Genomic DNA, 16,158 nt, shown 5'->3' with positions numbered 1-16,158 from the left:
TCATGTATAAAATAGCCCCACCATAAGCACTTTCTCTCTCTGGGCTCTATTTGTGAGCTGTTCCCTTCAAGGTGGGGCTATTTTATACTGAGGATTGAGCGATCTGTTGTCGGCATCTCCTATTTCTGCTGCATGACAGCAGTCTATTCCCTAGGTGATCGCAACGGAAGTGGGAGCAGGTACCTGTCAAATTCGGGTACCCGTAACACCCCCCACTCCCCCGCTCCCCAAAGGTGCCAATCCTTAATGGGGAGCGGGGGACCAATCCTTAAAGCGGAACTTCCCCTTTTGGGTGCAACTCCGCTTTAATGTTTACTTATATGGCTAGAGTAAACAGGGACCTGAATGATTAGTATTGGTTATTATCTCTTTTCGCTTTCTGCTTTGTTACTTAACAGGACCAGTAGTTGTCCTGAGGAGTGGAATATACAAAAACACACAGCTATGTCTTCCATGTATGCACAGGTTGTCTACTGTGATCATAAAAAAAACTGTCCTTTGAAGAGAGTTAGACGTTCTTTACTTTATACCCACAAACATATATGAAAAAAAAAAACTTTAATGAAGTCTTGTTAAAACTCTAACCATTTACACTAGATAGTTGTTAATAATTCAACACAGACAATGCAAATTGTGCGCTGATTAGGTATTCAAAGCTGCCTAAGGAAAATGAATTCACTCATTGGAAAAACTGTGATTGCATGCATAATTAGTTGCAAAACAATAAGTGGTACAGATAACAAGCTTGTTAATGTGTCATACCCAATTACTGAATATAGATGTTCAACCCAGGAAAATATAGGCTAATTAGGGAGATCTCCACTCTAAAGTATAACTGTTTTTATCTTTTCTAATCTTAGAATTGTTTAGGTCTGTAAACATGACAATTTGTATTTAGATTCTGAATCTGAGAAGGCAGTTAATATATACCATGTTTTTCTCTCCATAAGATACACTTTCTTCCCCCCCAAAAAAAGCGGTAAATGTCTGTGCTTCTTATGGAGCAAATATTGACCAGGCCTCCCCCCATCGCCATCGCCATGTTAGGGTTTAGAGCCAGCGGTCAGCTCTTAAGTGGAGCCCCCTTTCGCCACTGCAGCATGCAGCCTGTCACCCGGGCTGCCTCCGATGCTCCTCATCCTCCCAGGAAGTCACTGCCAGGCAGTGCCCTCCCCTCGTCGATCCCTCAGCCTTCTCTACAGTGAAGTCCGGTCCGACCCCACTCCAGTTTGCAGGTGCGGCCTGTCAGAGCTCCTCCCCCTAGCAGGCAGGCAGGTCACTGCTGGGCATTGCGCCCCCCCTCCCCTGGCCCTTGGCCTGCTTTACAGTAAGGTCTGGTCCCATTCCACTCCTCTGTGCAGCCTGTCCCTGGAGGTCCTCCTGTTCCTGGCATGTCACCGCAAGTAGTGCACCCCCTGCCTCCTCTAGCCTGCAGCCTTCTGTAAGGTAAGATGCCAGTGTGGATGCTGGGAGTTGTAGTCCTTTTTTATATACTATGTACCTGGATGTATGGTGCCTCTACAGATCATTTGAGGGGGGCCCTGTTAAGACTTTCTGGCTTTATGAGGGGGATGCCCAGTAATCAGGGGGAAACCTTACAGTCTGTCCTCATTTGTTAATGACAGTGATGATGGTTCTTAATGCCATTGACTGCTGTTCCCTTTACACGGTTTAAATATTATTGATAAATTTTATTAAATATTTTAGTACACCATTTTGGTTCAGAATATTTTTTTTTCTTGTTTTCCTCCTCTAAAACCTAGGTGCGTCTTATGGTCAGGTGCGTCTTATGGAGCGAAAAATCCGGTAAATAATCAATCCTAAACCAGATACCTACAATAGCTTAGTTTGTGTGTGATATAATTGGGGGAAGCAACCTAGTCTTGTCATATGTGGGCTGTGCCTAGCCCTATGAAAGTACTGAGCTTCAGCAGGCTGGAATCTGCAAAGGATTGTTTTGGGCCTCCAGCGCTGAATCAGAGATCCAGGAAAGATCAGGCAATTTGGAGTGCCAATTTCATAGGAAGAATTATTTTTCTTTAAGCAACCTGATTACAGTCTCATGTGTGTGGTTTGAACATAGCACGGGTGTAGCGCAGTGTACCCATGGGTTAGCTGTGCTTTCCCATAGAGTTCTATTATATCCCACTGTTTTGGTCCGCTTTCTGAAAGCACCCCAAAAGTCCTGCATGCAGCTTGATAAATGTTATTACTGCAGCTTGCTCTGGGTCCACCCGTAGCACTTCCTTGAACCTATTGTCAGGAAATGTCCTATCATCCCTAGTGCCATGCACCATCTTCCTATCCCTGGCTGGAGGTATTTTGATATACACTGCAGGAGGAGCAGGAACAGTGCTTGCATTGATGGGTTCAGCGTCAGTGTATGTACATACGGCTGGAGTCGCAGCTGGTAGAGTGCACACATGGCTGGCTCCATACAACCCTGAAAGGGAACAGAGCCACCTTAACAATGGAAAGGAGAAAAGGTGTTAAGGGACACTGTCTGAGGCAAAAGGAAAACATCATATAATGTATGTGTATTGTACAAACATCAGCAACATAAATTACAGCGAAAAAAGTAGACTTTAATATTACTTTAATAAAGGTTAAAACCGGTATCTTGTTGCATTTACCTTAGGCTGCATTTTTACTGTTAAAGCTTAAATTTGAGCACACATTCACTTTTATGCACAAACACCAAGCAGACATATTTTTGAAAATATACAAAGTGAAATCAAATGGCGCTCCACACCAAACCTGAAAAGGGAAGCAGCTCTTTACAGTGTAAATTACTGTGTGTCAAAAATTTCTATATAAAAAGGCGCTCACCTCACTACAAATAAATTCAATCCCAGGCAGTGAGAACCATATAACATATGATCCAAAGTGCTAATATCATTGAATAATAATCAACATAACTTAAACATTATCCATTGAATGAATCAACATAAATCATAAACTAAAAAGTGTCCATAAATAAATCGCAGCCCATCCGCTGATTTCTCATCCGCTTGTGTGCCCAACACCTGTGTGAACTCCACTTGCTGCTGATTCCCCACCACGTGCATTAAAATGAAATGCTTACCAGATCCATCATAATTCATGCATGTCTCAAAGTCAAGGAGAGGAAGCAGATGCCACCAAGATCTTCTTTTCAAAGAAACCAGTATGATAATACACACACTCCGGAAACAAAGATGCTTCCCATAGTGTAGCAAATTTTATTAAATATAAAGAGGTTAAGAAGTTAAAGGATAAGAATATGCTCACATTTAAAAGTGTCGCTCCGGCACTTGCACAGTGCGTATTGTAACTAAGATGCCAAGCACTGCTGCTCTGACAGGTTGAGCCGGCATGCATTCCACAGGCTGAAACCAAGTCACCGGAAGTGACGTAATCAGGGACCGAATATGATGACAACAGCCAGGCCTCAATGCATTTTGCGGAATTGCATCATCCGGAGTTTCCTGAAATGGTATTTAATTTTAATGCACGTGGTGGTGAATCAGCAGCAAGTGGAATTCACACAGGTATTGGGCACACAAGTGGTTGAGAAATCAGTAGATGGACTGTGATTTATTTATGGACACTTTTTAGTTTATGATTTATATTGATTCATTCAATGGATAATGTTTAGGTTATTTGATGTATGAGTATAATGTATCCTCCTCCTAAAACAGCGCTCATCTATATACAGTGGGGCAAAAAAGTATTTAGTCAGCCACCAATTGTGCAAGTTCTCCCACTTAAAAAGATGAGAGAGGCCTGTAATTGGCATCATAGGTAGACCTCAACTATGAGAGACAAAATGAGAAAAAAATCCAGACAATCACATTGGCTGATTTGGAAAGAATTTACTTGCAAATTATGGTGGAAAATAAGTATTTGGTCACCTACAAACAAGCAAGATTTCTGGCTCTCACAGACCTGTACCTTCTTCTTTAAGAGGCTCCTCTGTCCTGCACTCATTACCTGTATCAATGGCACCTGTTTGAACTTGTTATCAGTATAAAAGACACCTGTGCACAACCTCAAACAGTCACACTCCAAACTCCACTATGGTAAAGACCAAAGAGCTGTCGAAGGACACCAGAAACAAAATTGTAGACCTGCACCAGGCTGGAAAGACTGAAGCTGCAATAGGCAAGCAGCTTGGTGTGAACAAATCAACTGTGGGAGCAATAATTAGAAAATGGAAGACATACAAGACCACTGATAATCTCCCTCGATCTGGGGCTCCATGCAAGATCCCACCCCGTGGGGTCCCAAATGATCACAAGAACGGTGAGCAAAAATCCCAGGACCACTCGGGGGGACCTAGTGAATGACCTGCAGAGAGCTGGGACCAACGTAACAAAGGCTACCATCAGTAACACACTACGCCGCTAGGGACTCAGATCCTGCAGTGCCAGACGTGTCCCCCTGCTTAAGCCAGTACATGTCCAGGCCCGTCTGAAGTTTGCTAGAGAGTATTTGGATGATCCAGAAGAGGGATTGGGAGAATGTCATATGGTCAGATGAAACCAAAATAGAACTGTTTGGTAGAAACACAACTCGTCGTGTTTGGAGGAGAGAGAATGCTGAGTTGCATCCAAAGAACAGCATACCTACTGTGAAGCATGGGGGTGGCAACATCATGCTTTGGGGCTGTTTCTCCGCAAAGGGACCAGGACGACTGATCCATGTACAGGACAGAATGAATGGGGCCATGTATCGTGAGATTTTAAGTGCAAACCTCCTTCCATCAGCAAGGGCATTGAAGATGAAACGTGGCTGGGTCTTCCAACATGACAATGATCCCAAACATACCACCCGGGCAACGAAGGAGTGGCTTCGTAAGAAGCATTTCAAGGTCCTGGCATCTCACCATGCACAGCACTGCTGTTACACTTCTGCGTGTGGGAGGTTCCGTACTGCTGGTGAACCGGCAAAACACTAGTCATACTATGTGGTTTATTCTTACTCTCTACTTATGCACTGGATCTGAGATATTTGCTTGAGTGACGGCTGCTGATGAGTCCAGAAGGAGGATATTTTCAAATTATCCACCTTAAACTGATTCATGATGCTTACCTGATTGGTTGCTGTTGGTGAGCTTATGAGGAGGATATCCATATTGCTGGTTATTCCCCACAATCTGGTGAGTGTTCACTTTGATGGAGTGCTGATCACTGTAAGAGCACAGAGGTGTTTGGAGTGAATCTTGTTTCAATACAGCGAATGCCCTTGGAGAAATAGATAAGCTGGACCAGTGGTCGGCAAGCCGCGGCTCGCGAGCCACATGCGGCTCTTTACCCAGTCTAATGCGGCTCTTCTGTGTGCCGGGCGCCTGCTCCCCTCCCTCCTCTCGGTCGGCCGCTCCCCTGCCTCCTCTCGGTTGGCAGCCCCAAAAGTCCGCGCGGACCTTTTAATCTGGCCTGCGGATGTGGCTGTCAGGATGTGTGTAGGCGGGGCAGCGTGCCGAACGTGAGGGGAGGGGAGCTAGGCTCCTCTCACAGTCCGCCCTGAAGACCCGAACGGCGCGGGAAGACAGCGAGAGGAACACAAAAGGTAAGTGAATTGACACGGGGGACTTGGCTTACTAGAAGGGGGGGGGGAATAGTACTGTGGGGGATGAAATACTATATGAGGGATGAATTACTTTATGAGGGATGAAATACTATATGGGGGGATGAAATACTATATGGGGGGATGAAATACTATATGAGGGATGAAATACTATATGAGGGATGAATTACTATATGAGGGATGAAATACTATATGGGGGGATGAAATACTATATGGGGGGATGAAATACTATATGAGGGATGAATTACTATATGAGGGATGAAATACTATATGGGGGGATGAAATACTATATGAGGGATGAAATACTATATGGGGGATGAATTACTATATGAGGGATGAATTACTTTATGAGGGATGAAATACTATATGGGGGGATGAAATACTATATGAGGGATGAAATACTATATGAGGGATGAATTACTATATGAGGGATGAAATACTATATGGGGGGATGAAATACTATATGGGGGGATGAAATACTATATGAGGGATGAATTACTATATGAGGGATGAAATACTATATGGGCGGATGAAATACTATATGGGGGGATGAAATACTATATGGGGGGATGAAATACTATATGAGGGATGAATTACTATATGAGGGATGAAATACTATATGGGGGGATGAAATACTATATGGGGGGATGAAATACTATATGAGGGATGAAATACTATATGGGGGGATGAAATACTATATGAGGGATGAATTACTATATGAGGGATGAAATACTATATGGGGGGATGAAATACTATATGAGGGATGAAATACTATATGGGGGGATGAAATACTATATGAGGGATGAAATACTATATGGGGGGATGAAATACTATATGAGGGATGAAATACTATATGAGGGATGAATTACTATATGGGGGATGAAATACTATATGAGGGATGAAATACTATATGAGGGATGAAATACTATATGGGGGATGAATTACTATATGGGGGATGAAATACTATACGGGGGATGAATTGCTATGGGGGATGAATTACTATATGGGGGATGAATTACTATGGGGGATGAATTACTATATGGGGGATGAATTACTATGGGGGATGAATTACTATGGGGGATGAATTACACTATGGGGGATGAATTACTATATGGGGGATGAATTACTATGGGGGATGAATTACTATATGGGAGATGTATTTTCAGTTTTAAAAATGTGGCTCTCAAAATAAATTTCAATCATGGTTTTGGCGAGATTTGGCTCAGTTGAAAAAAAAGGTTGCCCACCACTGAGCTGGACTGAACTTTGTGTAAATACACTCTATTCCACCTGGGTGGAAGAACTGTCATCTTATTATTTTATTTATATTTTTTCTATTATTTCTGTTTGTTCTCTACAATATATCTGTTATATATAAATGAGTGCTGTTTTATGAGGATACATTCTACACATACATCAATTTATCTATTGTTATTCTAACAGCTGCTTATCAATTTTTAATGTTATATTTTATTTAATTTATTTCCATTTATTTTAAATCACCAACACACAAGCGCATAGTTATAAGCTCTTGTGAGCCTATATTTGTTATTGTATTTAATGTTTAGGTTATGTCGGTTATTATTCAATGATATTAGCACTTTGGGTTATGTGGTTCTCACTGAGTGGGATTTAATTTGTTTGTAGTGGGGTGAGCCTTTTTTTTTTTTTTTTATTTTTGAAAATGTTTATATAGTATATACTATGTTACCAGATAGATGTTCAGCATTTTCAAGGCTGTATATCAAATATAAAGCTATAGAATCTCCTTTTAGTAGAAAATCTTGTGTGTAATGATATATATACAGTTTTAAGCTTTGCAATCCTAAAATATCATTGAAAATGTAAATACTAATAATTTTCATTACATGATTTACATATTTTTATTTACTGTAATATTTACATTCATTTCATGTGTCTCTTGTAGCGTTCCCCTACAAAATTAATTCTAGCATCATCCAACAAACCATCTTACTTGAATATATCAGTCTTCATGCTGTTGCTTCAAGAAGCACATCCAATCCAAGTTCCTTAATTTAGTTCTTTTGTAAATGTTTTCCAGTCATATACAGAGACCACAAACGTTCTTACAACTTCATAAAAACAGCCGTTGCAGTGCAAAATATAAACAGTTTTATGGGCTGTAGTTAGCATCACATACTGTGGTCAGCTAACTGTGGGGATAGAGCCTGGTGGAACGTTATCTGGGCCATAATCTGCTATTGGTATATCCACATTTGGATCAGATTTACCAGAAAGGGTGGAGATCTGGTTGGCTTTACCCAGATTCTTGATAACTTTGAAATTTTGTTTAGCAGTTTCCATACAGCTGTTCTCCAGTAACCATCCATGGGATTCACTTTCAGGGTCTCCTAATATCAGCACATTTTCCATGGCAGTCTGAAGGTAACGTACACCAGTGAGTACTGAAAGCTGTAGGAGACAAAAAGAGTCATAGATCCACAGCCGATGTACAGTTGCTAATACTATTATAAGTATATTATGTCAGGTATAATGGTGTTAAAGCATTCCAAATATTACAGAAGTAACATGTTTAGATATTGCCATATAGTATACAGTATATAAATCGAAAGGACTACGGTTCACAGTCATGGTAAGACTTTTCTAGATATTTTTTTACTGCAAAATTGAGCTGCTGTTAGCCCTGTTCCCGATTTGACCAAAGATACCCTCATTTGAACCTAGTCCACTGCCAAGAAATGCCACATTTCAAACAACTATTGGGATTGTCTCATCCACAATGAGACAGCTGCAAAGTATGAACAGTACTCAAATGGAACAGTTACTACATGGATAATTGGTGATAATGCCGAGAGAAAATGTTAGTCTCTATTAATACAAGACTATTGTCTAATGAAGAGAACTTTTCACTGGATGTAGTATTTTTACCCACATGTATATTCAGACTGGATTTATTTGTGGCTAGTGGTTTTGATTTTATTTTATACTTAAGTTTGGATTATTCAATATTCTGAACTTTGTAACTTATAGGTATCTGTTCCATAGCCTAGCCACACACCTATATATTTCTCCAGTCATGCTCAACAGCATGGATGAAGGAATTTCCCATTTCAGCTATTGTATTCTGACAGCTGGTACAAGGGGCTTTCAGAACACCCGAACAGTGACCTCATTTGATTAATGCAGTCAATATCCAGCCAACAATTTTCCGCCCAGCTTATTTAACAAATGTTAATTTAAAAAATCATCTTTTGTCAAGCTAGGTGGTGTTGACAGGGACACTCACAGCTTGAATTTAGACCAATTTAGCAAGAATTTCCTGAAATTCAAGCAGTGTATCGTAGGCTTTACTCTAAACCCCTGGTGCTCAACCTGCTGCTCTCAGGCTTGAGTTTCTGTAGTAAGTAGTCTGTGATGCTTTCTTGGGCCAATTAAGGAAAGCTATCCTTTTAAACTGGCTTCTAGTTGTTAAATGGGTTGTATTATTTCTTTTATACTATACTCCTTTTTTTTTTTTTTTTCTGTGCTGCATATCCCTTTTGTTTGTTCAATTGTTTTCCAATAAATTTTAACCTGTTCCCACCAGCCATATGCATATTGAGAATAGCTTTTTGTGTGTTGGGAGCATGCTCACTGCACACTTCCAGCACAGTAACAAAGATGCCACAGGTAGCTTCTGATGCCTACTTACGATCCGGAGCTTCAGATCATGTGACTGCTATGACAGCCAATCACTAAGAGAAATATCAAATGTTTCAAAAGTAAATTTTAACCTGTTCCTGCCAGCCATACACAGATTGTATTGACTCTGACAATTTTCAGTTGCACTACATTTCATTTAATAAATGTGGAGCCAGGGTTGGATTAACCATTAAGCAATATAAGCACATGCTTAGGGCACCAAGGGAAGGGAACACTTTTTTTTTCCCTAGCTATCCCTTAAAGGGTAAGTGCACTTATCATTTTTGTCCCTTTGTCATGAGCTAAATGAAGTCAAATAGCTTTGATGTGAATTCTCACAGACCTATAACCATATGAATCTTTGTGATGTTGGCGCACTGAACCATATATAGATGCGTTATCACCCAAAGGGCGGTTAAGTATTCTGGTGATATGGTCCTAAAGGGCTGCTCACCAGCAACTGTGGGGTTTTGCTGGAGCACTCCCATTCTTTCAAAACTTTAGTATAATGTAGGAAGAGACGATTAAATATCACTATAGGCCTTCCCATGCAACAAAGGTAAAGATAATTTATGGAGTTTAGCCAACAATGTAAGATCCAACAATAACAAACCTTTCCCTGGTGTTTTTATTTAAATCATTATCATTTACTTCACTCAACAACATACACATTAGAGAGTAGGGAGTAGTACACAGTATAGGATAGGGATTTGGGCATTTTTGCATTGTTTGAATATAGCAAAATCTGAAATTCCCCTTTTAATAAAAAATAACATGAAACCAATTACCATAACTAACGCAGGGTATTGTTAAATTACAAAGTCAGAGAGGGAACACTTAGCAGATACTATCAGTGCTGGCCAACCTTCAAGAAAATCATCTTGGAGAAACTAACCTAGTCTTCTAATCTACTTTTGCATGGTCAGATCAAATAAAATGATTCCTTTATTTAGTACAACTATTCAACAGTGGCCCAGTCAGTGCAATTCTTCAACCCTGTTATTCTCACATCTGCATCTCAACTCCAAAAGATCCCTTTTTGCTCTGTGTGTTAAAACCATTTAAAATACACAGAGTATAAGTTCTTGCACAGGACAAGAAACAGACAAATCACAAAGTGACTAAAAACCTTACAGTGCATTTAAAGTATGTATGTAGTTATACATTTTAAGGATTTTGTTTTGTTTTTTTTAATTGTAGTTTGGACCAAAATGAAAGTGAAATTTGTTATGGATGGCAGACCAGACTTACTTCAAAGAGCCATACGATGAGGACAGTAAGACCGATAGTCTGCATGAGTTGGTCATAGTAGTCCAGTAAAGCCTCCCTACAGCCGCGTATCCAGATGTTCAGCTCTTCCGCTAGGTAGTCGTAATTGTAGTGAGCAGAATTGTTGGTTATTTGATACTGGATGCAGGGACGGGGAGAACTGGGGTTGCAGCAGCTGAAGGGAACTCCATCTAGTAAATATTTTCCATCCACATTGCTTTTAAAACGACTGTAAAATAAAATTAGGCATACATTATACTAGATCTATTATTGCTAAATGGGCTAATTATAATTTCAGTCACTGGTTCTTTTGTTTGGACATCACATTATTGTTTGAGTAGTCCACACATTTAAACTGAACTTTTTTTGTGATTTTCACATTTTACCTGTTAGTTGTTTATGGTTGTAGATAAAATACAAATCAGTAAATTCTTCTTTTAGTGGCAAATCTCTTATTTTCTGTGTTTAAGCATGGACCATCCCATTCTACTTCATTAATAGTTCCTCAGTGTGACAGGCAGTGTCTCTGACCATTATCAAGGCTCATCTTTTGGACAGGATTCACTGGATGAGTTGCAGTGTGTTCAGAAACATACATGCGTGGGTGTTAAAAGGTCCATGCTGCCTTTCAAAATACACCTAACTGCAATGTATAGGTGTGAACCAGCACCACAGGATAAATAGGCATTCTTCATTGAAATGCATTTCTGGGTCAGAATTTTTTTATTGGGTTTTTACAAAAATAAGCACAGGTCATGCAGCTGTCAAGTAGATTGCATATACAGTATGATGGTAGAAACAAGCTAATAAGTTTGGTTTGGAGGTCTTTTAAAGCGGAGCTCCACCCAAAAGGGGAAGTTTCGCTTTAAGGACTACTCCTCCACTCCCTATTAAGGATTGGCACCTTTGGGGGCTGGGGGGGGGGAGCGGGTACCCGAATTTGACAGGTACCGGCTCCCACTTCTGGTCCGATCGCCTAAGTGATCGGAAACGGAAGGTGTCCTCTCTCCCTCCCTGTAGTCTTTTGGGACACGTGACAGGTCCCAGAAGACTACAGGACCATTCATGAAGCGCAGCGCTTACTCACGCTTGCACAGTGGGTACCCAGCTGTGAAGCTGCAAGCTATCACAGCCGGGTGCCCACACTGAAGATGCCGGCCTTTTGGAATACAGGACAGCCTATGAAACGGGCTGCAGGAGACACACCACGGGACCGAGGGAAAGGTAAGTGGCTGTTTTTTAAAAGTCAGCAACTACCATTTTTGTAGCTGCTGACTTTTTGACTTTTATTTTTCGATAGGGTGAGTGGAACTCTGCTTTAAAAACTCTGAAAACTGTAAGTGAAAAACGATAACCTCCAGATTTTTAGAGTAAATTGCTTTTATTTACAGTTTATCGCACGATCAGTTTTCACCATTTCACAAAATAGCGCAATTTAAAATGTATAAATATTATTTATTAACTCAATACAGTTTTAGCGTTTATATTTAGTAGGAACTTAGCATTAATTTTGTAAATGATTTTAGTGTATTTTCAGTAAAAACAGAAAATTGATAAACATTTGCGCAACTATTGCAGGGTCTAAAAAATAAATCAGTAGAACAATTCTTTATTCTACAGGTCACGTGCTTTCAGAAAGTGTATGGGTTTGGGGGCGGTTTTTACAAACTGAAAGTTGTAAGTGAAAAAAGATTACCTTCAGATTTTGAGTATATAGTTTTTATTTGCAGTTTTGGACACCTTCAGTTTTCACTTTTTCACAAAATGGTACAGTTTTTTAACTCAGTAGAGTTTTAACTGTTATATTTAGTAGGAATTTAGCAGGAATTTCGTAAGTTTTGCCATGTATGTATCTACGAATAACGTCTTTAGTGTATTTTTAGTGAAAATAACAAATTGATAAACATTTGCGTAGATATCACAGGGCCTAAAAAAAAATCAGTAGCACTTTCTTTTTATTCTACTGATCATGTGCTTTCAGAATATGTATGGTTTGGTAGGTCTTTTACAAACTATTAAAGCTGTAAGGTAAAAATAAAAAAACAATGAAAAAATTGCCTGACCACCTGAATTTCAAAATGGAGTGCAGGGGCTGGCAGCAAAAGGGTTAATAAAAAAAACACCCTTCCATTACGTTACCTAACTGAGACAATTCCTTCTTCATGTATGCCTGATATGCTTCTCCTTTCCAAACACTGCAGCTCACTGTGGGAGAGTTTCAGGAGCACAGTCAGTACTGCCAATCCAGAAAGCAGTGGGCAGGCATAGGTGTGGCCAGGTGCTGATTTACAACAAGCTACAGACTTGGGAATCGGCAGTGACAATGTTGCTAGCTATGCCCCCTGTGAGGAGGGGTGCAACTTGGTTCTGAATTCAGGAGCAGTGCAGGGTCATTGCCACAGTATCACAGGAAGCTGCATTAGGTGGGAGTAAACTAGTAGTGTCAACAAGTGTTTGTGAGTTTTTTTGGTAGGAGGCTAGGAGATGCACTTATAATTCTGCAGCACATGTGCTTTTTGTATATATTTCAAGGAGATGTATGGTTTTCTATGGAAGAACATTTGATAAGAAGGTAGTAAAGAGGAACATACAGTATGGTTGTTGCATAAAGACTTGTCCTCTTACTATGGGCTTTGCCTATTCTCTGTAGGAAGAATTGTGTATGGGATTGTTTGACTAAAATCTTGATGGCTTCATACTATGTGACTATTTAATACACTTAGCGAGTTCTTTAAGACATGATATGCCTACTGGCTTATACCCTGGTGTCTGTAATCCGAATGACGTAATGGGAAAGCTACCAGGGAGATAACGGAAGACATGGTCTGGATCAAGATGTCATGCCAAGTCAGAGAATAGAAAACAGACAGATTTCTCAAGCCAAGGTCAGGCCAGAAGGTGAGCAGGGCAGAAGGTGAAAATCTCAACCCTGAAAAATAGTTAAAATAAGTCAAACGCCACTACAAAAACCAACAAAGGGTACCCAGCTCTCACTGTAAGAAATTTAATGATGCAGATGTTACCTTTTCTGCGTATGTCCACCTCAGAGCTAATGTTACAGTAGAGAAGTCTATGGCAAGAAGGAGGACTAAGCAGGAATTTGAGACATACCGCAGCTTTGCATGTGTTGTTTCCTTGTTGGTTTGAGGCATCAAGGTTTCTGGGCATGTTTCATTTTACACCCATACAGTATAGCATAAAATGGTCATGCAACCCCCCCTCCCTTACTGAATTTGGGGGTTCTAGAGTGCATGTGTATTTGAGTTTGGCACATCTCTGAGTATCTCCACCCACACAACCATGTCATTTGTACCCAGAGGAACTCATAGTTCTCAAAGGAACACACCTGATATTCTGTACATCACAGTATTCTAGTGAAGTGCTTTTTGGGTCATTTTGGTCCAACTCACCATAACTTTAATGTTTCACTCTTCCCTACTCCATAGATCCATGTTGTGACTCCAATATCCTGCACTAAGTGTGAACATATCTAAAATAGTTGTATGCATTTAAAAAAAAAATATCCCCACACTACCTAAAACAATAAATCTGTATTCTTTTCTAAACCTCACTTTTATTTTACACTACATCTTTATTCTTGGTTCTGGAGCCATTGGCTGCAAGCGCTGATTGATTGCTGATTTTCCAGAATAACAGTTCGACAGAAGCCAATTGTTAGACTGGCTTCTGTTGAACAGACAGTGGAACACATGTTTTGCAGGAACTGGTCGACTTTTGGTATATGTATACCTAGCTTTAATCATTCCTCTCTTCCTTTCCTCTCTTTCGCTACATCTCTCCCCTGTCCACTTCAATCTAATATCCCCCCCCCCTTCTCTTTTACTCTTACTTTAATATAGGATTTTGCCCAAGTAGGCCATTACCCTATAGCTATACGCTTCTAATATAGCCTAACTGGTGATCTCGAGCATTATTTTCCCAGACAAATTGTTGACCTGATAGTTACCTGATAGAGGTTATTATTCTTTTTCATACTTCTTGTCTGACTTATTACTTTTGGCCTTATCTACAGATCTATCTTCTTTTTTTTTTTTTTTTTTAGATTGTTTGTTTGCCTATTCTTATGAGAGAAAGCTGTAATACAAATGCCTTCTCTTGTACCCATAAAAAAAAATTAATAAAAATTATATTTAAATAATGAAAAAAAAAAGTACAGAGCTCACATACAGACATTGCCAATTTCCTGCTGTCCTTTTCAACCTGGAGCCAAGCTCTGTTTTTATTCTTCAACTTTCTGGTGGTCCTGTGAACTGGTTGTGCACGGCCTTGTCATAGAGAATAATGGCCATCTACCTGCATGGCTTAGCTCATGTGCCCATAATGGCCATGAAATGGTTTAGATAAAAGGCACTGGATATTGGGTATTACAGTTTGATTTGATTGCTGGAGCTCAATGGCTTTGGCTAGGAAGCTCACATCAACCAGAAACATCTTGAATGTAGCACTAAGAAAAGGAGAGTAAACACCAAGCCACTAGTTTTAGAGTCCAAAATGATATGTTTAAATCCCAAACAAATAACACAGGATAAAAAGCAGTGTGTTTTGGGGGTTAAGTACAGTCATCCTTCATCAGGGCTGCAATAGAAACAAAAACTGCATATGTGCAAAGCTTAACAGGATTTGCAGAAAACAGAATAAAAACACTTCCTAAATCTGGGTAGACTAAAGCTATAAAAACCCGATGTCAGCATCTGAGGCCTGAACCTATATGGGTGAATTTGATTAGAAAGGTAGACAGATGGACAAATGCACAGTTACCCTTCAATTTCTTTTCAAACCAATGTACTTACTCAATGACCTCCTTGGAGCTCATGTCCAAATAACGAGCAGACATCCACTGGATCTCAAACCAGTCCCTAAATCCATTGTTTCCACAGCACTGGAACTCAATCTGTAGCATGTCAATGGTAGATTTTAGGAAGCAACGCCCGGGGATATCTGTGTCCTTGTAATATTTTAAGGCATCCTTAAGTCCACGGTACAGAGCAGATTCCAGCTCGTTCCTCATAGTATAACACATGATGGCTCCAGCAAACACGCAGAATGTAAAGAAGAAGGTGCAGATGATATAGGGCAGCATAAACAGCTTCCATCTGGAGAATTTATTGGCATCTGAACAATCATAGCAAATTTTTCCACCAAAGAAATTGATGACACAAGCAATTGTGCCCACAGCAATAAGCATGTTGGGAACGGTCTGAAGGTCCCTACTTATCATCAGCTCACTTCGTTTCTTAACTTCAATTTTCAGATAGAGCCCCAAACTGAAAATAATGAGTCCAGTCACAACAGACACCCAGTTTAAAATCCATAGAACTTGAGCTAGTTTTCCCCTTCTTGTCTTCGTGAACTTTACTTTGAGAACTGCCATTTTGTAATTGTAATAATAGGTGATGGAATCCTCCCTATGGAAGGAAAACATTGGGACAGAAAATATTTTTTAGAGTTAGCAAAAAAAAACATATTTTTTAATGTTATTAATATCCTTTAACCACCTGCCTACATGGCACTTATATCCCCTTCCTGCCCAGGCCAGTTTTCAGCTTTCAGTCACACTTTGAATGACAATTGCACGGTCATGCAACACTATACTTATAATTTTTTTGAGACAGAGCTTTCTTTTGGTGGTATTTAATC

At 40.0% G+C, this 16,158-nt stretch overlaps 1 protein-coding gene across 1 annotated transcript; it reads right to left on the bottom strand.

The window, feature by feature from the left end:
* Nucleotides 1–7,437: 7,437 nt before the first annotated feature.
* On the bottom strand, nucleotides 7,438–15,909 carry LOC149454942 (photoreceptor outer segment membrane glycoprotein 2-like). Its single transcript, XM_089686829.1, has 3 exons — nucleotides 15,312–15,909; nucleotides 10,483–10,729; nucleotides 7,438–8,001 (listed from the first exon to the last, which is right to left on the bottom strand). The coding sequence occupies exons 1-3, from the start codon at nucleotides 15,890–15,892 to the stop codon at nucleotides 7,735–7,737; spliced, it is 1,095 nt and encodes a 364-aa protein (XP_089542955.1). The 5' UTR covers nucleotides 15,893–15,909; the 3' UTR covers nucleotides 7,438–7,734.
* Nucleotides 15,910–16,158: the final 249 nt, after the last annotated feature.

The sequence above is a fragment of the Staurois parvus genome, unplaced genomic scaffold (assembly GCF_062004578.1).
Source record: "Staurois parvus isolate SC_StPar_1 unplaced genomic scaffold, SC_StPar_1.0 ptg000414l, whole genome shotgun sequence".
Classification (NCBI taxonomy): domain Eukaryota; kingdom Metazoa; phylum Chordata; class Amphibia; order Anura; family Ranidae; genus Staurois; species Staurois parvus.
This window is presented reverse-complemented; position numbering and strand designations above follow the sequence as displayed.